We start from the raw sequence: 27,318 nt of genomic DNA, 5'->3' as shown, positions 1-27,318 counted from the left end.
TGAATTTATCTGCTCTTTACAAACATCTCATTTTGCTTTGTTCTGCAGTTTTGATAACTGTTATCTACTGACAATTTAATCATTCATTGAATTTAGTTGAAAGGAAGATTCCTTAACAGCATTCATATTAGATTTGCAGCTCTGTGCAGTTTCATCCTTGGCGGCCATGGGAAGGTAATATGAGCACAATCATTGAAGCTCTTGTCATTGGTTTGGGGGTAATTGTTGGTGACAATTGATATTAGGTAGTCAACATTTAACATTGTTCCAAGAAAATTATAGGTGATGTTATTTCCCAGCTCTGTAATTTTTATTTTGAAATGCATCATATATTACGTTAAAATTCAATTGTCATGTACCTCAAGGCTCAAGAGTAACATATCCGGTCCCCACAGAGTGGTCTCACCAAATCCCCTGGCTACATAAGCAAGGACAGCTACTATATCTGTGTTGTCTCCAACTGAAAGGGATCTATATCATTATTCTCAAGAATGGCCATTCTGGCTGAAATCTGGATAGATAAATCTGTTTTGAAGGTATAAAATTATGCCAGAGATTGTATTGTGTACTGGAATGTTGAAAAGTTGCGTGACAGTTGCAATTCCATCCAGATGAAATATTGGTTAATCTGATCATGCCCCAGTCCCACATGACTCCTAGCTTTGTGATTTAGTTTAGATTTTATTCCAGTCAAAGAACAGATTGCACAGCTTCATTTTCTTATCCTTGTCATTTAGGATATTAAAGCGTGATGGCATTTGAAAACAAAGAAATCTAATTCTAGTAGGATTCAAAGATATTTTATTGGAAATTTCCTCTATTTTCAAGGTTTTGATTTCCATTTAGTGTTTGTGTATCGGCATTTGAGATTGGGGATGGCCTTGAAGGGATAAACAGGATTTATTGGTTTTGATAGTGTGTGGAATAGAGAGATTTCTGTATTGGTTGTTCTCGAATTGTTTTGGAGAGACAGCCAACATTAGATTAAGTTGGTAGGAAACATACAGGTATAGATATAGATCCACCAAATTTTTGAAAAGCCAGGATCCAGAAATGGCAGGGAAACACCATGTACCAAAAATAAAATGATATTTTTAAAATAATGAAAACATATTCAATGTTAAGAATACAAAATATTCATGAATCACAACATTAGAATTGAAATCATTAGATAATTCATAAATCTGTAGACTGAAATTATGATGCATCATGTCAAATCTAAAAGGAATAATTGTAAATACGAAAATCACTGTCTCATCATAAAACACTCTACACATATGATAACGTACAATAGGTCCAATTACAAGTCTTGGATGTTAATTTCTTAACCCAGTAACCTGGCAGTTTAATTCCTAGCAGATTTGTCAGAGATCTAATGAATAAAGGCACCACTGGGATCTTAATGTAAGCAAAAATATTCAGTGAAAACACAACCAATTTCAATCACACTTTATGCAAAAGATTTCTTCCCAATCAAATAGTTCTTCATTAAAAATAACTTCAAACTCACTTGGGCTCCCTTACTGCAAAATTGGCCACTGAGAAAAAGTACACACAACAAGAACCTGGATCTGATCCAATTGATCAGACCCTGCTTGGCTGATCTGGATCTTCCTTGCTGCTCCTTGGTCCTTCCTCGAACCCAACACACTTGGATGAAGGTCCTTCTCCACCCAACTACTATTATGTTCTTCTCTCAATATCTTGTGCTCACTCACTCTTCTCCCTTGGCCTAGCCTTGCCTTTATAAGCTTGAGTTATGACCACATCCACAATCCCAATCTCCACAGTGATTGATGGTCGAGATTAGATCTCAACATGCCTTGAGATCAACAGTTGAGATTGCATTTAATTCACTAATGCAAAAGCGTTTGCATCTCATTAGATTAACTCACATTATTTTATGAAAAGAAATTACTTTAATCACTAAAGTAATTGCTAAGGTTAAGGGTGTACTAGGTGACTTTTGCATGCTTAGACACTTAGCCCTGTTCCAAAGTATCTACGTGAGATACAAACATTAATAAGGTCTCCATCATGGACTTCGACTTGGTCACTTATCAACATGCATTTTGACTCAGACTTGGATTGACTCAGATTCAATGACTAGGTTTTCAAAAAAATACATAAAAAAATTAAATTATAATGAAAAAATATTTTTTAAGGTTTTAAATCATTAGAGGCAAAATATGCAAAATTTGCGCATCTATAAGTCATGTAAAAGTGAATATATCAAAATGACACAAGTGCAATATATATCAGCAAGAAAATACATAAATCAATGAGCCTCTAAATGGCCTCTATAGTGAAAAACCATACTACAAGCTATTGCCCTACCGCAAATCACTGATCAACATGATCACTCATCAAACTCATCACCACTATTAGAAATGGGATCATCAGTGGGCGCTGTTACCCCTCTTTTAGTAGTGGTACTCAAGAACTTTTTGGCCATGCCATATAAGCCCAAAGGATCTACCTTATAGCCTTGTAAAGCCATGTGGGTGTGTGTTATTTTGTGAAACTGACTTTTAGATCCCAGTAGGTGTATGTGGCCATGGTTACTCCTGGTTTTGTTTATTTTATGTTATGTTTTCCTTTGTGGCATTCTTGACTCCCCCCTAGTGGGCGGTAACTCACTGCCTTGATGGGTATTCTTATATCTTGGGACGGTCTTGCGGGTATCATGGATTAGGCACTACTAGGATTCATGGTTTAAGGGAGCACTTGCATCATAAATCCTTGTAAGGGTGATCACCATAAGTACTTTTCCCTGACATTATCTCTTCTAATCCTAGTGCAACCTCCTACCCCTCATGTGCCATGTGTCTTTATGTATTTTGCACTCCCCTTAGGCCTTGGCTATGCATTTTGATAGTCACATAATTCCCAATGCAGTTATGTCTCTTGAGGCATCAAGTTACGTCTTTTGAGGAAAAGAGGGTGTCCATTTGATTCTCTATGCCAAGATGAACCACTTGTCTTTCGAAGTAGTCAAAACACCCTCGCAGATCTTTAGTTACAACAATGGACCCACTTTTGGGGCAAGAGGGCTTTCCATGTGGCATTGCAGGAACAAGATTTGAAAGAACATGATGAAGTGAACAAAGAAGATAGGTCAAGCAAGTGTCACCTCCAAGCCAAATCAGCTCAACGCTAAAGCAAAGTGACATCAAATCAAGTTCTTCCAAGCATTAATACCACATGTGGGCATGGTGTCATCCTCTTTGGGGCTATTGGATGGAGTAAATAGTAAAGGTAAGGGAAAATATTGTAACATTGAAATCTATTTGTTTGTGCAAATTGGAGCTCCCTGTTGTTTCCCAGAGACAGTTCCTGCCTATGGGGGAACCATTGCCCAGGACATCTCCATATTGATGGAAATTGTTTTAAATCAGTGGCCGGAGGGATAGGACATGAGGGCTTGCAAGAAAGCTTCTAATTTTGAAACCCTAGCTTTCCAAAATAGAATGGCCAGAAAACTTTGAGGATTATAGGGCCTTTGGATTGAAGGGGTGGTTTGAGAAATAAAGAGGACATAGTTTATATCCAAGCAATTAAGAATTTGAATATAACTTATGGAGAAAGAATAATGAAAGGAAAAAATCATGGGTGAATTTTCAGCACGCTGGAGCACCCTTTAAGGCTTCTTTAAGTAAAAACATTAATGGAAAGAATGAAAGCATATGAAGGACAACATTTCTGCAATTACCCAAAGCTGGAATCAAAATTGTTGTGTATTCTTTGATTTCAAAGAGAATTTTTTATTACAATGTCAGTCATGAATACTGGACTTCGAACCCTTACCATGTCTAATCTCTGGTCTTTTATTTATGATCAAGCTTCTCTACCTAACTGTCGCAATCAGTTTCAAGAACTGATTCTGAGAACAATTATGAAAACCGTTTCTCCTTTTTAAAAGGTTTTGAAATAAATAAAATTATTATTTTAATATTATATATATAATAATAATAATAATAATAATAATAATAATAATAATAATAAATGGAATCTCCTTTTAAAACAAAACACCCGCCCTTTTAGATTTTACAATACAAATATTAAAAAATATTGGGCTCTTTAAATTAAGACAAGATGGGCGCGGACCCCACAGAAAACCACACTGTTTTTGGAAATCATAAACAGCCTTTAGGATCACACTTAGCGGTTTCTAGAATGGAGAGGAGGTGATGTCGAGACAAATCTTGGTCACTGATCAATTGATAGGCAGTTTTGACTAAACTGCTTTTGACGGCTCTGCCTTTACATAAATTTCGTGCAATTTGTGCTGTCAAGATTTCGTGGATCTTGGAGATGAATTCTCTAGGCCGTAGATATTTGCTCAAAATGGCTTCCATTTACCTGCCATATTAAATCTACCAAGTCTTCCTGCTCATAGAACTGGCACGAGCCATGCAAACTACAACCAGGCTTCTACAAAGTCAAATTGCTTTGCAAAAACTTCATTTCAATAGACGTTAAATCCCAACTTCTTCAATGTCGTGTAAAAAGGTATTGATTTTGGGTAGCACCAGATGTGCTCTAGCCATGAAAATTGGTGGAGAGGCTAAAAGCACATGAGATCTCCAAGACCCAGAAATGGTTTGGGCAGAATCTAACTAGTTTGGGAGATATTGAAATAATTAATATTTTTAATGGAGTCCCTAAGTCTAAACTTAGGGAAAATAAAATATTAATGTGAATTAATAAAAAACTGAGTTAGAATGGTCCAAAAGTCATGGATCAAGCCAGATCTAATCTTAGCCGTTAATCAAGGATTTAATCTCAGCCGTTGAATTGTCAATGAGAAAAGTATAAGAGGAGACTTAAGGGTCACTTGGAGAACACACTGAGGGAGACCAGTTAGTTCGATTTCTAGAGTGGGGTTAGTTGAGAAATTCGAACTAGTGGTCTGGAGAGAAGTTAGAGGCAGCAAGTATGGAACAGAGAGTCAGGATCAGTAATAGAAGACCAGCGCAGAGGCAGACGCAGAGGCAGCAGGAGACTTCTCAGTCACTAGAGGGCCTGCGTACGTGACACAGAGAGGCCCAGGGCTGACGCAGACCGGCAGAGGCTAACGCAGAGTGTTTGGGAGCTACACAGGGGTCAGCCAAGCTGACGATGGGACTCAGAGAAGTGCTAGAGAATTTTTCTCTCTGTTGGGTAAGCCAGTTTGGCACCCTATTGTACTGAATAATTGCTGAATAATTAAATCCTCCCTTGCAGCACTGATTTTCCCACATTGGGTTTTTCCGGGGATTGTTGTCTAAAATATCTGTGTCAATGTGTTGATTCTTGTGCATGTGTTTGTTTCTGTATTATGGTGTGATATCTGCAGCAGAATTTATTTTAATGTCTATTGAAGGAATTTCATAAATAACTTATTGGAAATAAGTAGGCAAAGTAAATTAGATGTTGCAGCGATAGAATTTTCACATGGTGTCGGAGCAAGTAATCAGAGACAGGAAGGGAAAATCAGTTATGGGTCGAGACCATGATGTAGAGGCATCCATGTCAGGGGACTCGCATAGATTTTCAGAAAATTGCACAAGAGATTTCGATTTCTCCATGTTGGCTTCCAGGATGGAAGAAGAAGTGGCTTGTATGACTAGTTCTGCGTCATCAAAACTATGGTATATAGATAGTGGAGCCTCTTGGCATATGACGAGAATCAGGGAATGCTTCTCAGAGTATCGAGAAGGGAAGATGAACTTTCAGATCACCATGGGGAACAAGGAAAAGTGTACTCCAATAGGGAGGGGTACCATAGTTTTTCAAACAGAATCGGGAGAATGGTTCCGCACTACAAATGTGTTGCATGTACTTATGAAAATTCTATCACTGTAGCAACTGATTTACTTTTCCTACTTATTTCACCATAAGTTATTCATGAAATTACTTCGACAAACATTAAAATAAATACTGCTACAGATATCACACCCTAATACAAAAACAATCATATGCACAAGAATCAACAAATTGACACCGTTATTTTGGACTAATGTCCCCGGAAAAACCCAATGTGGGAAAACTGGAGCAGCAAGGGAGGATTTTATTATTCAACAATTTTCTAGTACAACAGGGTGCCAAACTGGCTTACCCACAGATAGACAAATTTTCTAGCACTTCTTCTGAACCCAGCGTAGGCCCTACTGACCTCTGCGTCAACCTGAAACCCTCTGCGTCAGCCTACTAAGGCTCTGCGCAGCCTCTCTGGCCTTCTGCGTCACTCCTGCAGCCTCTGCGTGGATGACGCAGGCCTTGCTGGCTCTGCGCAGTCTCTGCTGCCTCTACGTGGCTTCCTCTGGCCTTGCGTCTGCCTCTTCTGCCTCTGCGCTGATCTCCCGTCTCTCTGTTCCGTACTTGCTGCCTCCTGACTACTCTCCAGACCACTGGTTCAATTTCTCAGCTAACCCCGCTCCAGAAATTGAACTGACTAGTCTCCCTCAGTATATTCTCCAAGTGACCCTCAAGCCTCCTCTTATACTTTTCTTGTTGACAAATCAACGGCTAAGATTAAGTCCCTAATCAACGGCTAAGATTAGATCTGGCTTGATCCATGTCTTTTGGACCATTCTAACACAATTTCATATTAATACACATTAATATTTTATTTTCCCTAAGTTTAGACTTAGGGGCTCCATTAAAAATATTAATTATTTTAATATCTCCTAAACTGTTTAGAATCTGCCGAAACCCTTTCTAGGTATTGGAGATCTCATGTGCCCCAACCTCTCCACCAAATTTCATGGCTAGAGCACATCCGATGCTACCCCAAATCAACACTCCCTCTTAGCGAGCACTGTGCTCTAGTAATACTCCTCACTGAGTATCACCCTGATCATCCGGCATCGGTCCCTGTGCTAATGTTAAGCCTCTCTACCCAGCATCCTCTGCGCTGCTGCATCTGTACGACAACTCCCTTTGCATCTGTGCTGCTCCTGGTCTTTTCTACCAACACTGCATTTGCACTGCAACTCCCTCTGCATCTGTGCTGCTGCTAGTCCTTTCTCCCAACATTGCATCTGCACTGCAACTCCCTCTTCATTCGTGCTGCTAACATACTACTTATGAAAGGGGTTCTTTACCATCCCCATCTTTTCCCCGAAGTAGTCAAATTTTGACTTTCCAAGGGCCTTGGTGAGGATATCTGCCATTTGTTCTCCTGTAGGAGTGTAGCTCAACTGTACAGCTCCTCGTTGGACACAGTCTCTGACAAAGTGACACCGGATATCAATATGATTTGACCTGTCATGGAATTCTGGATTCTCAAAGAGTTTGATGCAACTCTGATTATCACACATGACCCTGGTCGCCTCCATATTTCTTCTGAATAGGTTCACCAGTAGTTTTCTAAGCCATATGGCCTCACATGACGCTGTGCTTGCCGCCATATATTCTGCCTCAGACGAGCTCAGAGCCACGGACTTTCGTTTCCTACTGCACCAGGAAGTCATTCCTAATCCAATGTTGAAACAGTACCCAGAGGTACTTTTCCGATCCACTGAACTTCCTGCCCAATCTGCATTAGTAAATCCACTCAATCTAATATCCTTACCCCTAGTGTACAACATTCCATAATCGATTGTTCCCTGTAAATATTTGAGAACGTGTTTGGCTGATGCCTAGTGTGCCCTCTTCAGTTCCACCATGAATTGATTGAGGGTGTTGACAGCGTAGCAAATGTCTGGCCTGGTATTGACCAGATACATCAAGGACCCTATGAGCTGTCGGTATAGGGTGGGATCAACATCCTTGTCTTCTGATGCATCAATCTTCTTCTAGTTGGTGATCGTTGGCGTAGCCATAGGTCTACAGTCTCCCATCCCGAACCTTTTCAAGATATCTGTAGCATACCTCCCTTGCACAAGGAAGATTTATCCTTTCTGCTGCCAAACTTCCAACCCTAGGAAGTAGTGCATTCGTCCCAGATCCTTCATATCGAACTCTGTGGCTAGATTCTTCTTGCAGTCCTCAATGAGTTTGGATGATCCTCGTTGGACACAGTCTTTGACAAAGTGACACCCGATATCAATATGCTTCGACCTATCATGAAACACTAGATTCTCAGAGAGTTTGATGCAACTCGGATTATCACACATGATCCTGGTCGCCTCCATATTTCTTCTGAATAGGTTCACCAATAGTTTTCTAAGCCATATGGCCTCACACGAAGCTGTGCTTGTTGCCATATATTCTGCCTCAGATGAGCTCAAAGCCACGGACTTCTGTTTCCTACTGCACCAGGAGGTCATTCCTGATCCAATGTTGAAACAGTACCCAAAGGTACTTTTCCGAGCCACTGAACTTCCTGCCCAATCTGCATCATTAAATCCACTCAACCTGATATCCTTCTCCTTGGTGTACAAGAGCACATAATCAACTGTTCCCTGTAAATTCCTCAGAACGTGTTTGGCTGCTGCCCAATGTGCCCTCTTTGGTTCCACCATGAACTGACTGAGGGTGTTGACAGCGTAGCAAATATCTAGCTTGGTATTTACCAGATACACCAGGGACCCTATGAGCTGCTGGTATAGGGTGGGATCGACATCCTTGTCTTCTGATGCATCAATCTTCTTCCAGTTGGTGATCATTGGCGTAGCCATAGGTCTACAGTCTCCCATCCGAATCTTTTTAGGATTTTTGTAGCATACCTCCCTTGCCCAAGGAAGATTTCTCCTTTCTGCTGCCAAACTTCCAACCCTAGGAAGTAGTGCATTCATCTCAGATCCTTCATATCGAACTCTGTGGCTAGATTCTTCTTGCAGTCCTCAATGAGTCTGGATGATCCTGTCAGAAAGAGATCATCCACATATAATACTAAGATAAGCGGCTTGTTCTCTATGACCAGATAGTAGAGATTTAGATCCACGTCACTCTTGACAAACCCCATCTTCTGCAAGTAGCCATCTATTCGACCATACCATGCTCTCGGTGCCTGCTTCAACCCATACAAGGCTTTCTTCAGTCTGCATACATGAGACTTCTTCTCATGAGTTTCAAAGCCCTCTGGTTGTTCAATGTATACCTCTTCTTCTATTACCCCGTTCAGAAATGTCGTCTTGACATCCATCTGATGGATCTCCCATCCCATTTGGGCAGCAAGAGATATCACGGTCCTAATAGATGTATACCTGGCTACCGAGGCGAAGGTTTCTTCATAGTCAATCCTTTCCTTTTGAGCATACCCCTTAGCCACAAACCCGGCCTTGTATTTCTCAACACTACCTTCCGTAGCATATTTGATTTTGTAGATCCATCTCGAACCTACCACAAATCTGTCCTGAGGTCTTGACATCACCTCCCAGACATCGTTCACCATTATGGAGTTATACTCCTCTACCATCGCATCTAACCAGACCTGATGCTGAGCTGCCTCCTTGAAATTGGCAGGGTCTCCATCCTGAGCTACTAACACTTGATATTTGTCTGGCTATTTTCACTCCCTCTTACTGTTCCTTGGCTCACCGATGAAGTTCTCTGCATCATGCAGAATCTGACGAAGTTCCCTGCTAGTTCTTCCTCTGCCAGCAGGTGCTTCTGTTCGCTCCTCCTCCTCATCCTGAGAATCTTCTTGACCTGAGGAAGAATTCTTCACTTCTGTTGGTTGAAGAGGCATGACCAACGGATCCTCTTTCGACTGCTTCTCGGAAGGCATTTCGCGAGATCTTTTGAAAGCTTTGTCCTCCATGAACTTTACATCTCGTCGTACTACTACCCTCCTGCTCCCTGGAAGATAGATTCTGTATGCCTTAGCGTTCTTGCTATATCCCACCAGATATCCCTTTTTCGTAGTCTGATCTAGCTTCTTCCTCTTTTCTTCGAGTATGCGACAATATGCTAAACTCCCAAATATCTTGAAATGACTGACTTCAGGCGTCTTCCCAGTGAAGACTTTCTCTGGAGTAATCTTGCCCCATGCTCGATGAGGAGTCCTGTTCTGAACATAGATAGTTGTGTTGCATGCTTCCGCACACAGGAATTTTGGCATACCCTGATCATACAACATGGCCCTAGCTGCTTCTACAATAGTCCTATTCTTTCTTTCTGCTATCCCATTCTGCTCCGGATTGTAGGGAGTTGTCCACTCTCTTCTGATGGCCTCCTTAGCGCAATAATCAGTGAAGTCCTTATCGACATACTCTCCACCATTATCTGAGCACAAAACTTTTTATTTTCTTCCTAGTCAGATTCTCCACCAGAGCCTTGAACTCCTTGAATCAACAGAAAATCTCATCCTTGGTTTGCAGAAAATAGATCCAAGTTTTCCTCTAGTGGTCATCAATGAAGGTAAGGAAATACTCGGCACCACTGAGAGCTTTGACGGACATAGGTCCGCAGATATCTGAGTGTATCAGTCCTAGTGCACTCTTGGCCCTGTGTTTGCTCCTAGGCAATGCTGCCTTGGCATACTTTCCTAGAGCACATCCCTTACATACATCATCTCGTTCCGTACTCAGATCCGAAACTCCTGTTACAGTGCTCCTGAGAATTCTCAGAGCTCCATGGTGCAAGTGACCCATCCTTATGTGCCATAGTTCGTTCAAGTCCTTGTCCCCATGACCGCCTATTAGTGCCATTGGTGATTTTAGTTGTTATCTATACAACTAATTACTTTTGATCCAGATCTGCACTATCTTTTTCCAGCTCGGGTGTTTGACGTATACCTTTTCCTTAATGAAGTAGATGTCATAGCCCTTGCCTTGTAGTTGTGATATAGAAAGTAAGTTCATCCCCAATCTTGGTACATGCAACACATTTGTGGCACGGAACCGCTCTCCCGATTATGTCTGAAAAACTATGGTACCCTTCCTTACTGGAGTACACTTTGCCTTGTTCCCCATGGTGATCTGAAAGGTCATTTTTTCTTCTCGATATTCTGAGAAACACTCCTTGATTCCTATTATATGCCATGAGGCTCCACTGTCTATATAACATACTTCTGATGATGCAACACTAGTCATACACGCCACTTCTTCTTCTAGCCTGGAAGCCAACATATAGAAATCGAAATCTCTTTCTCTTGTGCAATCTTCTAAAAATCTGCGTGAGTCCCCTGAAGTGGATGCTCTTCTACATCGTGGTCTTGACCCATAACTGATTTTCCCTTCCTGTCTTTGATTACTAGCTTTGATACCATGTGAAAATCCTATCACTGCAGCAACTGATTTACTTTTCCTACTTATTCCACCATAAGTTATTCATGAAATTACTTCAATAAACATTAAAACAAATACTGCTGCATATATCACACCGTAATACTGAAACAACCATATGCATAAGAATCAACATATTAACACAGATATTTTGGACTAATGTCCCCGGAAAAAACCAATGTAGGAAAACTGGTGCAGCAAGGGAGAATTTTATTATTCAACAATTTTCTAGTACAACAGGGTGCCAAACTGGCTTACCCACAGATAGACAAATTCTCTAGCACTTCTTCTGATCCCAGCGTCAGCCTTGCTGACCTCTGCGTGGCCTGAAACCCTCTGCGTCAGCCTGTTGAGACTTTGTGCAGCCTCTCTAGCCTTCTGCGTCACTCCTGCAGCCTCTACGTGGATGACACAAGCCCTACTAGCTCTGCGCAGTCTCTGCTGCCTCTGCGTGGCTCCCTCTGGCCCTGCGTCTGCCTCTTCTGCCTCTGCGCTGATCTCCCGTCTCTCTGTTCTGTACTTGCTGCCTCCTGACTACTCACCAGACCACTGGTTCAATTTCTCAGCTAACTCCGCTCCAGAAATTGAACTGACTGGTCTCCCTCAATTTGTTCTCCAAGTGACCCTCAAGCCTCCTCTTATACTTTTCTCGTTGACAAATCAACGATTGAGATTAAGTCCCTAATCAACGGCTAAGATTAGATCTGGCTTGATCCATGACTTTTGGACCTTTCTAACACAGTTTCATATTAATTCACATTAATATTTTATTTTCCCTATGTTTAGACTTAGGATTACATTAAAAATATTAATTATTTTACTATCTCCCAAACTGTTTAGAATTTGCTCAAACCCTTTCTGGGTATTGGAGATATTATGTGCCTTAGCCTCTCCACCAAGTTTCGTGGCTAGAGCACATCCGATGCTACCCCAAATCAACATCGACAAAAGAATCTTGGATGAGGGACAAGTGGGAACTAGTGAGCAAATTAATGTGATCAATCAAAATTCCCACTTGCCTGTTGAAGATGTAGATCATGACATGGAAATGATCCCTTCATCATTCACCGTCAATAATTTTAGTGATAGAAAATACCCAATTACCTAGTTATATGGAGAAAAGCTAACTCAGGAACAGGCTTTAGAGATTGCGAGAAGTAAGTGATACACTTATCTCAAGAAAAGTAAAGATCAAAGCGAGGAACAAATTGCTTCTAAAGCTTATCAGTTAGGTCTGAAGACTGATTGGGTCACATGAATAAATAATGCAAAACTTTTGTTCCTATCCTTGAGCTTCTAAAGATCCCATCTAAGAGAGCACCAATCCTGAAAGCTGTAGGCATATCTCAACAGGATAAGATTGATGTATAACATAAAGATGCAAAAATCAAGTTAAAAGACCTAAACTGCTATATGACAAATGAAGATCATCATCACTTCTTCCTGACTTTGATGGTTAATGATCGTCTGTTGCACAATTGTATGTTGGATTCCGGGGCTTCAACTGTAATGATTAAGAAAGTCATGGATCAGTTGAATTTAAGAATATCAAGGCCTTACTACAATATTTGCTCCATGGATTTTGTTGTCGCCCGAAGTGTACATCAAGGGCAGGGGCTATCACTCTGATCCTTGCCCACTCCATTCTAGCTATCTCCTTGGCAAGCTAAGGGGGGTAGTCCCTATAGGTGAGAAATGAAGGGGAGACTTACTGAGGATCAACAAGTTCTAGGAGATGCAACTACCTATCTCAATAACTTGACTACAATTAGGTGGAAAGATTGGTTAATGAGAAATGTGATATAGATTAAATTAGATTATTCTAGACACTTAAGATTAAATAGTGAGACCAGTGCCTTAAACAACAATACTCAATGAATTATGAACTTGCACAACAATGATGTTGCAAGGAAATGCTAGTACCAAAGATAAAAGGATGAACAACTGGAAGGACAATAAGTTATGGCAATATAAAACCTGCAACAATGATTTCAATCTCAATTAGAGAAGCCAAGAGCAATGCCAATATCCTTGCAAACAATCTTTGAACCCAGATCTTGCCCTCCAAGGTCTAGATATGGCTCATATTTGAAGATTTTCTTGGCTGATTTCTCAAATCTATTGCTGCACAAGTGAAAAGAAAAAAACCCAATACCCAACATGTACAAAAATAGAGAAAATCCCAAAAACCCAAGTGTTAAAATTCAAAATTATGTTACAAAATTTCAGATCTACGCAAGTAAATAACAGATCTATACAAATAATTTACAGATCTATACAAATAATTTACAAATCTATCAAATATGAGGAGTATGAGTCCAACTCCGCTCCTAGATCTGTAGATCTAAGGGTTTTTCTAGCCAAATCTAGCTATTTAGCACAATTTATTAAGAGATAAATAATTTTAAAAGAGGTACTAGCCCATAAAACCCTGCAAGAGAAGCTTTGTTAGATAAATCTTGGGGTTTTAATCAAGCGGGCTCTTCAAATCTTATGCTTTAGGAGTCGGCTGGTCCAACCGAGGACTTCCCCAAACGCCCAAATTTTAAATTCGAAAGATTTCTGCACACTTAAAGTTAAATTGTTAAATCAATAGAGAAATAAGATAAAAATAAAATTTTCAAGAATTAGAGATACTTGTCAATTCAATCCAATTAAAATTCTTATCCTAAATCCAGTAACCTAAGCAAGGTACCTGTGCAATAAATTACTCTACAAGAGCTATTAATCAACAATTTATTGAAATAATTACCAGCAGAATAATAAGAACAAGATTACCATAAAATACTGGAGAGGAACACCACCATCAAGTAAAACCCCAAAGACTTTGTTTATATTATTCCAAAATAGAGTACAAGAGAGCTTTGAGATCTAGTACACGATCTAAAAAATCGGATCTATACACTGACACCGACCTCTAATTTATAGATAAATTCTCCAATGACTAGTTTGCTTGATCCCCGTCAAAGTAATCTCGACCATTGAAAAAGATCTAATTATCTTTTAATCTCCTCCGTCGAAATTATTTTATTTTTTGAGGAATTTCGAATTCTTCATTTAATTTTCTTTTAATTAACTCAAAAATAATTATTTTAAGTTAATTTCCCAAATAAATTGACTTTGACTTAACTATTAAGGCCCAAGGGTCCAAAATCTCTTGAAATTTTCAATATTCCCTTGGTCGAGGACCTCCAAAAATTAATTTCTTTAAAACACCTTTGGAGAATTTCATTTTACCTAAGACAAAATTAATTAAATTTCTGGTTTGGGATTTTAATTTAATTTTGGCGGAAAATTTAATTAATTGACTTATGAGGGGATTAATAATTTTTCCAACCCTTTAATATTTAGCTATGGTGTCTAATAATGAGGGACCATGCACTAAATATTTTTTACATGAACATTTTACATTTTAATACATGAAGGGGGAAAATCCGTTCGTTATAGACCCTCAACATTTACCCATTTTTGCGACACAAAAATATAATCTAGTAGACCAAGTGACTTGTAATAAAATAATTTAGCCAATTAGCTAAAATTATTCCCAAGTCACTTTTACAAAGACTTGATCTAAAACACTAGGACTCGCCTAAGATCTTGACGACAAAATCCACCCTAGCTTTGGGGTGAGGGTGGAGGGAAAAACTCTGTTGATCATTTGTGTCTAGAGACACAGATGAATCAGTGAGACAAAAAACTCCTAGAATGGAAATCATCACCAAAACAATAGGTTTACCTAGGCTGTTACATACAGACGTGGTCATACTAGGATTATTTACATTATACATATGCAGAATGGGTTGACATCTTTACAAAACTATCGACTGATGATGAAATTTGAAAGGCGTGAACACTCAAACATGATAGATCCCTTTTACGAAAAAGGGGGTGTACTTCTATGGGGTCGTTTACGCAGAGTGGTCAACGGATTCAAAAAAGATTGAGGTTTTTGGTGTGATTAAAGACTTACAAGTCTGCTTATCGACATTTCCATACAGGATAATTAACATGGACATTGCTATTATAAATGTGCCTGATGTTTGGGGAATGCTTTTGTCTCGAAAGTTTGTAGCGGATCTCAGAGGTTGCATTCAGTTGGACTTATCCTATGCTATTGTTCTTGCAGCTGAGGGCGGTATGGCCAGAATTTACAAAGAATTCAAAAGAAGGCATCATGTTGAGGATCTAAGAAAATTCGGAAATGCAGATGTTGAAGAGCACCCTAGAGAATATAACGCAATGGTGACTGACCTCTTTGAGCTTGTAACAGAACATGCCCAATATTCTACATCATCACATCTCATGAACAGGAAAAGGAAGAGATTTGATTGGTCTATGCAATGCAATATTTGAAACCTTCCTCAACCTGAGAGAACCAAGTTTCAACAGGGAACATCAGAGAAGCAACCGATGCATCTACTCGTGAGCAGACAACTTCTCAGAATTGGACTTCAGAGATGACATTTGATGCCATAGGGCATCCTTTGTATAGTATCCCTAATCTTACTCTCTTAGATAGGTTTTATTTGTGTCATTTAGTTAGTTTTCAATTCAACATTTATGTTTCTTGTTTTTATATTTCATTCTTAGAAAAAGATTTATATTCCAACAGTTGATATATATTTGATAATGTTCACGATGATTTTGATATGTATTAGAATGGATATCTACTTGCTATTTCTTTGTTTTCTTGGATATAGGATTCTGGATTCTCACATTCCTTTGATGAAGGAATGTGTTCCTCTGTAGAACCATATGTTGACCATATACATGTCAACAGTTCCAAGAGACAGGGTACAAAAGTGTGGTAAATTGTTTTTCAGTCATCATCATCATTGTAATCCCATGTTTTACAAATTATTGTAAGAATGATTCTAGTATGATTAAGCCATGTAACAATAACTAGGTAAGCCTATGATTCTTCTAAAAGGAATTCACTCTAGGGAGTTTTTCAACCTCCCCAAATTATTTGTGTTTGTGAACACGAATAATTGATAGAGTTTTTCTCCTAGATATACCCCAAAGCTATGGTGGACCTCATTGATGAGGTCTTAGGTGAGTCCTAGTGTTATTGAGTCTATGTATTTTTACCATACTAGATCATGTGTCTTGAGTCGAATAATTTGGTTGAGTCATAAGAGTCTGAGTCTATGTGTATTCCCCTTCTGAGAGTTGAATTATTGTAATATCTTGATGTAAAAGTGTGTCTAGGAATATTTTTGGTGAATGCTTCTTCATAATTAGAACACCGGTACCAAAATTTCTTTTAGACCGACTTAGAGGGTGGAAAAATATTTAATTCCCCCTTAAGTCTATGATTTTATTTTTTGGCAAAAGTAAAATAATAAAATTAGCCAAAATTAAAATGAAGGGAAAAATTAATTATCCTCCAAGTGGAAAAATTATTCAAAAAATTATTTGAGGCTATTTTCAAAGGAAGAAGTTCAAGTCAAAATAAAAAGTCTCAGTTCTAAGGTAGGATGGATCAGTGCAGAAATTCGTTGTGCCAGAGAAGACTCTTTCCTAGTAAATTGAATTTTTTGGACTAAGGAGTTGAATATTTTAAACATGTAACGATAATTCTATTTTTTGAGTGTCTTCTAGTGGTCCAAAAGTCAAAGATTAATCCTCCAACATCGTGAACAAGGAAAATCGTTTTTTTTTTGAGATTTGTGCCAGCTAATCAAGGGTTCATATATTTTCAACAAGGATCAAGCCATGGATGGATGCTACTAGCCATTATTTTCCACTTGGAGGGGTTGATCCCTCTCATTTTTTATATAAAGTAGCTCTCTAGCTCCTCATTGAATGACATTTCATCTGTGATGTACTGAGCTATGCTTTGTTGGAATATTTTTCTGCATTAATAAGTCTTTTGGGTTTCAATTCAAGGTGTCTCTCTCTTTTTGATTCATGGTATGTGCTGAAATATTTTAATGTTCTAATTGTGTTTATCATTGAAAATTATTGTTTCATTGCCAGTGGTTGGATTATTTATTAGCACATGTATCTTGCTCCAGGTATTGGGCTAGGGTAAACACATTGAAGCTGGTATATCTAACAGGGTTCTCTAGATCTCTAGTCTATTTGTGTGAATCGAACCCCTTTGGAACTAATAATCTATCTTTTGTGTGTGTAGAGATTTTTCAGGTGAATCAACCCTTGGGCAGTCCCCAAACACATGGACTTTGAGGTGACCACATCTTGGTTGGACTCTGAGCTTATCTAACGATTTGTGGTGCAGGACTTTGGCTAATACATTAAATCAAAATTATTTCTATCAATTATTTTCGTAAATCTAATTGGGCCTAAATGATTATCTTGCTAATTAGCAATGTGGAAAAAGTCAAAGTCAGGATTAAATCGATAAGGGTCTAGAATTTGAAAAATTCGTTAAAGTCGAGAGGTTTTCGAAAAAGTTTGCAAAATTAAAAAACTACGAAAATATTCATTTTTAAAAAAATTTAAAAAAGTCGTTAAAAAAACTACCTCACTCACGATTTTTTGGAAAAAACACCTGATTTTATCCTGACTTTTTCGATAAAATCCTGATTTTTTCAAAAAAAATTTAAAAAGTAGTTGAAGAAACTACTTCACTCACGATTTTTTGGAAAAACTCCTGATTTAATCCTGACTTTTTCTATTTAATCCCGACTTTTTCGACTGGGAAAAAATCGCCAAAAAGTCGGCCAATTAAATTGTCTAGTCCAAAAAATCAGACTTTGCCGATTTAATCGCGACTTTTTCCACACTGCTAATTAGAGCTTGAATTTGATTGTGAATAGTGTAAATAATTTGTAAATATTTTCTATTAACCCTTGTAATTATTTGCTATTTTGTATATAATTGTTTGGGGTTTTATTTTGAGTTTCTTCTAGATTTTGGGCTTGAATCTATTTATTTGACTTGCAATTACCAAAGGATCAAATTTTCAAAGAGGAATTCAAGTATCCTAGCCCTCACCTAGCCTAGACGACTAGGGTTTGGGGCAGTATTCAGCCTTTGGAAGGGTCGCCCAACCTCTTGAAGGAGAGCGTTCAACCAAGGAGGGTTGATATAGGGTCTAGAGGCCCTAAATTGCAATCCCCAGGTGCCAAAATTGCATCGCCTTTTGTGGAAGCCGCTAGCCTTGAAGGGCTAATTCACTGCAGAAACTGGGGTTTTCACAAGTATTCATCCAAAGGTTTTGCAGGTGATTTTTGGTGGAGAAAACAAAATTTTTGTGGCTAATGCTTGACTTGGTGGTTCACTGAAGGTAGCCGTAAGGGTCTGATGGCCTTTGAGGCCTAGCCGCAAGGGTTTAAGGGCTTATAGCCCTAGCCATAGGGCTACCTTGGCCTATTAGCCCTAGCTGCAAGCCTAGAAGGGCCTAATAATCTTATTGCATGTGGTTTTGATTCTTGAAGGCTAATAATTTGTTTGTAGGCCTAACATCATTTTTGTAGGGGTTTGAAGTGCGTTTTCACTGAATATTTGTCATTAATCAATAAGGGCTTGAAGTTTTTCTTGGCTAACTAGTAGTTTTGCAGGACCATAATCCATTTTGAAGAAGTCTAGTGAGCTCAAGAGGTCTGCTAGGCCTAGCCGCTTGACTTAGAGGGTTTAATTCATTGCCAAAGGTGGTTGAGGGCTAACAATCTTGTGGTTACAAGTGTCTAGAGGAGTTTTTGCTCTTTTTCCAAGGCTAAATCACATTTTTGGGGGCTTGCACTTGCTACTTTTGCTCATTTGTCCTAGCCACAGGTCGAGGAGGTCATTCCAACCCTAGGTGCGGGGTTTTATGTGTTTTCTCCATTGGTTTCAGGTTGACATTTTGTGGTTGCAGGTGTGAGAGAACTCAAAAATCACTTTCTTGGTACCTCAACAAGACAAATTTGCCGATGGAGGAAGGCTGCCAGGCCTTAAGGGTTTGATCTCTCTAGCCTTTCCTCTTTTCTTGATTATCACATTGATAACCAGATCTGAAGCTAATCATAACAGTGGCATTTAAACTCATAATCTAATCAAGATAGCCTACAAACACTCTAACAAGCCTAAGAACCTAAAGAATTAACTCACATTAAGTAAAGGCTTGCTCATCATTATTATTAAGTGATTTTGAGACTGCTTTAACAATAATAAATGGCTGATCTGATTTGCATAAGTCTGATGCATCTTCTTAATGGTCTTTAGGATGAGTAGCAATCTTGCATATTAACTATTTGCCTCTTGCATTCTTGCACCATTGCATTCCTCTTTCTAGCATTCATATGCATTTGTTAGTCTCTTCATACATTGCATATCACTTTTGCAATCTCATCTCTCCTTGTGCTTATCTCAATTAATTCTTATTGCTATTGTGCTTAAAGGAATATTGCAAATCTCTTTCATAAGTGATAAGAAGATATTGCTCTCATTGTGCTCTAAATTGTTCTTGTTCCTAATTGCTAAATAACATAAGAGGACTTAAATAAGATCTATTTGACATGTTAATAAGCCCTTGAATAATTGATATTGCTAATTTTCTTTCATTGTGATAAAGCGTTCTTTAAAGTGCTTCATTCATTTGCTATTGTTATCTTGTAATCTTGTGTGACATTGTGAGCATCTTGATTTCAAGTAGTTTAATATTGAAGCATTTAATATATTTGTGATCTCATTGAATCAATCTAACATCATAATATCGTTTTCATTCTAGGATAGAAGTGCATCTCTAAAATTCACGTCCAAGCATAAGTTTGGTTGAAAGAGAGATCAGACCACCTTCTTCATCCAATTTGAGGAGACTAGACCCTCATTTACAGTTAACAGGTGACCTTGCAGTTTTCTTGTGGGCAATCCCTTCTAGGAACAAAGACACTTAGGTGGTTAGAACCTCCTTCCTTTGGGCTTCTATCTACAACTTGCGTTCAAGACTAGCTTCAAAATATTTGAAAAGGACTCACTTAGATTAGGCATTTAATTAAAATTATCCAAGATCTTGCATCTCATATTAGATTAGATCCTACAGTTCATTTAGGATAGACTTTGCATCTTGCAACAATTGTTCATCCGATAACTTGATGTATTAATCTTCATTGTGCAAGTTATTAATCTTGAAGGCATTGGTCTATCACTCATATCTCAGGATATCTAATCTTGTTGTGCTTAATAATTTTACTTGTCACTTAATTTTAAATCAAGTTGTTAGGCCATTTAGTTGTATCTCCTTAACTTGTTGGCTTCCAATGAGTTTCTCATCATCTCACCCATAGGGACTACCCACCCTTAGCCTGCATTTAGGAGATAGATTAAACGAAGAGGGCAGGGATCAAAGCGACAACCCCTACATTGAGCGTTGTCGCATAATGGTGTACAATTTGAGCAACAACAGGTAGAAATGCATGTCCCTTAAAACCACCTTCTTCCCATCAGGTGCCATAACTCCATCTCTAGGGCCTTATAGTCTATAGTGACATGCCCAAGAGAGTACAATCACTGAATGCCCAACACCACATTGGTGTCTGGTACATTCACCACAAAGAAATCGTTAGTGATTGAGTAGTTTCCCATTGTCAAGGTCATCTTGGGAATCATCGTGGTGCACTGCATGGTCCAATCCCCTAGTACCAATACTGAGAAGCCCTCAAAAGGCTGTGTGTAACCTCCTTTGTTCTACCAACTGGGCATCTATGAAGTTGTGTGTGGCCCCATTGTCCACTAAAATAGTCACTTGCTACCCTTGGATGGTGCCTCTGACCTGTAATGTCAGGTACCTCAGAATCCTTGTAAGTGAAGCAATGATGCCTCCCTGGGCACCCGAGAAACTCTGCTCCCCTCCTGCGTCCTGGGGCTCCTCCTCCTTATGCCTTTATGCTCTGTCTCCTCCTATAGCTCGCTGTCCGAAAACACCTCAATGTAATGGGTCTTGCCCTTAGTGCATTTGTGGCCTGGGGCTTGTTGACCACTCCATGTCAACTACCCCATAGCTATACATCTTTTCGCGCATGGATTTCCATCATGTCCGAACACTCAGATGATCCACAAATTCATCATTATCAGCTATGTACACTAGAGTTTTGTAAACCCATTCTCCATTTTGTTATGTAAATAATCCTACTAAGACAAATGTATGTAACAACCTAGGTAAATTTATTTTTTTGATGATGATTTCTATCCTAGGAGGTTTTTAGTCTCACCAATTCATGTGTGTTTCTAAACACGGATGATCGACAAAGTTTTTCCCTCCAGCCTCACCCCAAAGCTAGAGTGGATTTTGTCGTCAGGATTTTAAATGAATCCTAGACTCTAGTGTTATTTATCGAGTTTTTGTAAAAGTGATTTGGGAATAATTCTAACTATTTGGTTAGATTATTTTATTACAAGTCACTTTGTCTACTAAATCATATTTTTTGTCGCAGAAATGGGTAATTATTGAGGGTCTATAACAAGCAGGTGTTCCCCCTTCATGGGTTAGAAATGTAATATTTCATGTAAAAAATATTTAGTGCATGGTCCCTCATAGTTAAACACCATGGTTAAATATTAGAGGGTTGGAAAAATTAATAATTCCCCCATGAGTCAATTAATTAGAATTTTTGGCTAAAATAAATTAAAATGCTAAAGTTAGAAACTTAATTAATTTAGGTCCTAGGAAAAAATAAATTCTCCAACATTTAAAATTCGTGGGTTTTAAAGTTTTTAATTTTTGGAGGTCCCTAGCCAAGGGAATATTGAAAATTTCAAGATATTTTGAACCCTTGGGCCATAGTAGTTAAGTCAAAGTCAACTTTTTGCGGCAATTAACTCAAAATAATAATTTTTGAGTTAATTAAAGGAAATTAAAAGTGAAATTCAAATTTCCTCAAAAATTAACTTTATTTTAACGGTGATGATTAAAATATCATTTGATCTTCATCAACGATTGAGATTGCTTTGATGGGGATCAAGCCAACTAGCCGTTGGAGATTTTTTTCTATAAATGAGAAGCTTTTCTCCATTATTTGGACCCAATTTTTGAATCGTGTACTTGCTCTAAGAAAGCTCATGTAATTTTTTTCTGGTTAATAAAACGCAAAGACTTTGGGGTTTTAGATCGTGGTGTTCCTCTTTCAAATTTATATGGTAATATTGTTCTTAATACTTTGCTGCTTTTTTTTTGCATTTGCTAGTTGATAGCCTTTGAGGATTGATCCGTGTACAGATACCTTGCACAGATTTCTGGCTTTTTTAGAATATCATTTTAATTTGATAAGTAGCAGGTATCTCTATTTCTTGATAATTTTATGATCATTTTTAAAATTTCTATTAATCTAACAAATAGATTTAAGTGTGCAGAAGTTATCATTCAGAATTTGGGCGTTTGGGGAAGTCCTCAACTGGACCAACTGACTCTCAGTTTACAGAATCTAAAAGAGCCCACTATCTTTTTAATTTTTGAAGTCATTTTATAGAATATTTTACTTGCAGGGTTTTTCTTGGGCTTGTGCCTCTTTAAAATTTCAAATTTATTTCTAAATATTGTGCAAAAATTTGTTTAAATCTGGTTAATAGAGGGCTTTGATCTGTGTATCTGTTAGATCTGTAGAATATTGTTGTAGATTTGTAAATATCAAAATTTTTAATTCATTGGGGTTCTAGGTATTTCATATTTTTGTATATACATGCTTTGGTTTTTTTTCTATTTTTTGTTTGTGCAGGAACAGATCTGAAAATTGCAGGTGATTTTTGTGGATTCCGGAGAGAGATCTAAGGCCCGGAGGGCATCTCCATTTTGTTTGCAGGTTGAATATAATTTTCAAGAAGATCATGGGCAAATTTTGTTTAGGGCCTTAAGGCCCTGCGCTGGCCATCTCCATCCCCTTTCTCAGCCTCCCTTTCATCCTTACGACCTCCCCTCTTTCACCAAAATTCTCTCACTAATTTTTCCTAATTTTTTTCCTAAAAATTTCCAAATTTTTTTTAACAAATTTGTAACAATTTTTTCTCAAAATTTTCTGAGTTTGGCATTTGCATTGGAGAATTTTCAGTGACTTGGGCAGCCCATCTTCAAGTGTCTTCAAGCCCCTAGGGGTTGATTGATGCACATCTTCTAAACCCTTACCTTTTTCATTGATCTAATTGAAAGCAAGATTAATACTGACATAAAATTTTAGTTATGTAAAATTTAACAGCAAATTAGTTTGCATCTTTCACTGCATTACATTTTAGAAATATAATTACTTTCAAAAAATTTTGCATGCTATTTTCTGAATATTATTTCACTGCTTTTTTTAGTAATTTTCTAAGCTTTTAGATCAAATACATCAATAGATCAGAAATAATTAAACTCAAAAATTTTCTGAATTTAGCAGCATATTTAATTTACATTTTTACTGCTGTATAATCACTGGAATAGAAGTTAGTTTCAATAATTTTTGCAAATAAATTTTTGAAAATTGTTTTACTGCTGTTCGATAGCTTATTTTTGAGTTTTTAGATCAAATACATCATTAGATTAGAAAGAATTAAACCCAGAAATTTTCTGAATTGTAGTTATCAGTTTGTCATTTAAATTTTTCTGCTGTTATACATAAAAATTTCTGAATATTGCATGGTTACAGGACTGCTGTTTTAAAATATATTGTTGGTTTTAACATTTGATGTAAGAGCAGATTACTACACTGATATTTCATTAATGTGATTTGAGTTTAAAACATTTAGTTTAATTTCTGAAGTTCATTTATTTTTTTACATGCTTATTTAAGTAGGACTAATCTAGTTTTACTTATGCATCTAATGATCTTGATTGAGTATTTCATGCAAATGAATTTTTGAATTTAAAGGTGTTTTATTCCAACATTTTACATTTCAGGCCATTGTGCATTTTAGTAATTATTTGTGCAGATCTTACAATTTGCAGTGTTGGTATAAGTACCTGCTTTCACATTTAAATCACCACCTTTCTGAGCCTTAAGTTAAGTAATATTTAAGAAATAATTTTAGGCCCTCATTTAACTAAAATTAACCAAGTCCCTACATTTCACATAGTTTTAAATTTTGCATTTGCATATGAGACAGTCGAGTCTTTTCAGTAGCAGTTTCCCATCCTTTACTTGAACCTTATTTTCTTCGCAAGATAATTGACTCCACAAGGCACTGGTATCACTTTCTTCAAATCATTTTGAATCCTTAAAATCTTGCGCAATCTAAAACAAGTATTGGTTGCTTAGTTGTGTCTCCCAGGTTGGTTGGTTCCCAACTAATCTTTCCTTTTTCCATTTCCATAGGGTCTACCCCCCTTAGTCTGCTATTGGGAGACAACTCAAACGGAGTGATTGGGGATCAGTGTGACAACCCCCGATCTGAGCTGTTGTCGCGGTGCTTAGACATTTTGTGTGACAACAGGGCCCATGTCTCTTGACATGTGAAGGAAAGCTTCCTCCTCCAAAGGCCCCTCCTGGTCTCAACTTTCATCTGCCCATGCCCTATCCACTCCTTCTGAGGAGGTTTGGTGTCCTTACCCTTCTGAGGAAAGGCAGGTCTGGGAGGTGCTCTGGTCTTAGGAACTGCATCTAACATGTCCCTAGTCTGGGTAATAACATCTTGCAAAGTCATAGGTTTATAAGCTCTCACCCACCCACGCAATGGGTTTGTTATCCCCTCAACGAACAACATAACCAATGTCGCCTCCGAGATATTTGATACCATCGCTGCCAACCTCTGGAACTCTGCCATGTAAGCCTCTGCGCTGCTTGTCTGCCTCACCTATGCCAACTTCCTGAAGTGCAACTGTAAGTCCTTATCAAACCGCTCTATGAGCCTCCAAGTGAACTCCATGTAGGAAATAATGGCCGCATGACCCAGAATAATTAACTTGAGATACCACCACTCCTGCGCTTCTCCATCCAGGTGCAAGGTGGCGAACTCCATCGCATCTGCCTCCCTCATGGGGTTTAGCATGAAATAGGTGACCAACTTCTGCAACCATGCCCTAGCCGAAATCCTGGCTGATCCATCAGTGTTGGGGAGGGTTATTTTCCCCATTGTCCTTTGCACATCCTAGTTTTGCTGACCTCCCCTGTGTGATGACCTAGCTCTGGCTTTGTGCTTCACCTTAAAGTGGAAAAACTCCCCAATAGACATGGCCATCTTGATCCTTAGGTCCAACGCGTCATACTCATCGATCCCCTTTGAGAAGGACTACAACAAAGCTGCCTAAAGAGTCGGGTTCTCCTCAGGGTCCATCTACAAATTGGGGCATGGTGGGACGATTGGAATGCTTGGTTATACGTGGGGTCTCCGGCTAGTTTGTACGTGCGTGGGTTTGTCTTCCCTCACCAGTGTGGGATCCACCTTCCCCACTGTTGTCTTGTCTCCCTTGTTTCTACAAATGAGCACTAGCTAATTGTGCTAGCATATCCATCATGAGTTTTTGCTGCCTGGCCACTCTGCTAGTGTCAGTTCCTTTTCTCCTTGTTTAGGCTCTCCTTGTCCCTCCATGGGCTCTTCGTCACAGATATCATGCTCTTGAGTGTGCTCAACTTTAGTATCTGAAAAAGGGTCATGTCCTCTTCCTCTACCACGATCTCTCCTATGTCGGCCCCTGCCTCTATGAAAAACTACACCTCCAAAGGGAGGTGGCATCACTAGTTCCTGTTCCCACAACTGGCCAAGGACATGCTCTGATACCATTGTAATATTCCGAAGTGGAAATTAATAGTAAATATCTAGCAATGAACTAGGAACAACAAAAGAAATTAAAACCACAAACACAAATCAGAACACCAAGTAGTCCAACAGAGCAAATTGAGCCATTTTATTAATGATGAGAACTGGTTACTTAAATAGGTAGGAATGATAGAACCCAGGCTTGCCATGCACGCTATGCAAAACCCAAGTGAAATCTCTCGGACCCAAATGAGGAAATGGCCCAAAATAGGAAGTGCGTACCACCCAAAAAAGTCTGCTATCTCTCTGAATACTGCTCAGAATGCCTTGAAACGTTAACCCAGACTCATCTCCTAAAACCCACAGAAACCCGGAAATGGTTTGGGCTGATTCCGAGTGATGAGAAAGCCTTCCAAGTGGTGCGAGTGGCCTAGCACACTGTGTGTGTCCCCTATGAAAAATCTGTTGCTGATAACAATCCTCCCACTCCGACTGTGATAAATCCTCTCCAAATCAGAAAATCATCTCTTGGAAGGCCCAACTCTTTGGTACTTAAAGCCCCCAACAACCTTGCTGCAAGGTTTCGCAGGCATTGCCCAGTGAGTTCCACACACTGCCAAAAAATAAGAATTTTGACCGTCAGAAAAGTCTCAATTCCAGCCTTGCAAATTGTCACCAAAGCTCTAACTCCAAGATGGAAAATCCACCTACAATTTCCTGGCTCACCAAAATAGCTCTAGCTGTTCCAAACTCTACTACTCGAACTGCTTCTGCGCCCTGGTAATACGCACCACTTGAAATTCTGTTGCAAATATGCCTCTTTGGAAGCCCGGAGTGGATTCCCCAAAATCCCAGCTCGGGAGACACTTGTAGTTCTCCGAAACTAGGGTGGAATTTCACTTGAAATTTCTGTGCTCAACAATACTTCAATCTCTTGCACTGAACAGCTCCAAGAGAGGTCAAATTTCTGAATATAATGGTCAAATGATGAGGGAAAATGTCTCCTCTTTTCCTTTTTATACTTCTATGCTTGTGTGCTTCCTTGGGGGCCCCCACTGTCCACTAATTCGCACTCATTCCCTCAAGGGGTGTATATTGCCTTCCTTTTCTTGAGCTTGGGACCCATTCATCACTTTTCCTAAGTCAAAATTCACAAAAATTTGCCTCCAATGCCAAAATTGCAAAATGGGCTACACTTAGCAAAATTTAAGGAATTGGGGATATCACACTCTGTTTCATCTTCCTTAACAGGCTTTGACAATTGCAAATATGAAATTGCACTTCTAGCTACAATAGAGGCATATACAAGATTTCAATCTGATATAGCTGTAATGTTTGCCTTCGAATATAGACTTCATGTTTCAACCCTACATTATATATGTATGGACTGCAAATCTATCATGATTAGCTTTAATGAACTTGTGAATTGTTCGCAGAGATATGGAAATTAAGCTTTGACTGATTATATGGAAACAAACAGGGTATTGAACCTTTGAATTAACAACAAAACTTCTAGCTGGAACCTCTGTATAAAGCTAACACCACGCTCACTGGA

At 38.7% G+C, this 27,318-nt stretch overlaps 1 protein-coding gene across 1 annotated transcript in view; it reads left to right on the top strand.

The window, feature by feature from the left end:
• Positions 1–27,318, top strand: part of LOC149160853 (uncharacterized) — a 322,505-nt gene that overhangs the window by 141,696 nt on the left and 153,491 nt on the right. Inside the window, exon 5 of the mRNA XM_089436805.1 lies at positions 132–174. Coding sequence (XP_089292931.1) covers positions 132–174 — 43 coding nt within the window. The remainder of the gene's footprint in view (positions 1–131; positions 175–27,318) is intronic.

This window comes from Pinus tabuliformis, chromosome 5_2 (assembly GCF_031772625.1).
Source record: "Pinus tabuliformis cultivar Carrire ecotype Pingquan chromosome 5_2, CPIR1, whole genome shotgun sequence".
NCBI classification, from domain to species: domain Eukaryota; kingdom Viridiplantae; phylum Streptophyta; class Pinopsida; order Pinales; family Pinaceae; genus Pinus; species Pinus tabuliformis.
Note: the sequence above shows the minus strand (reverse complement) of the source record. Positions and strands in the feature narration are given on the sequence as shown.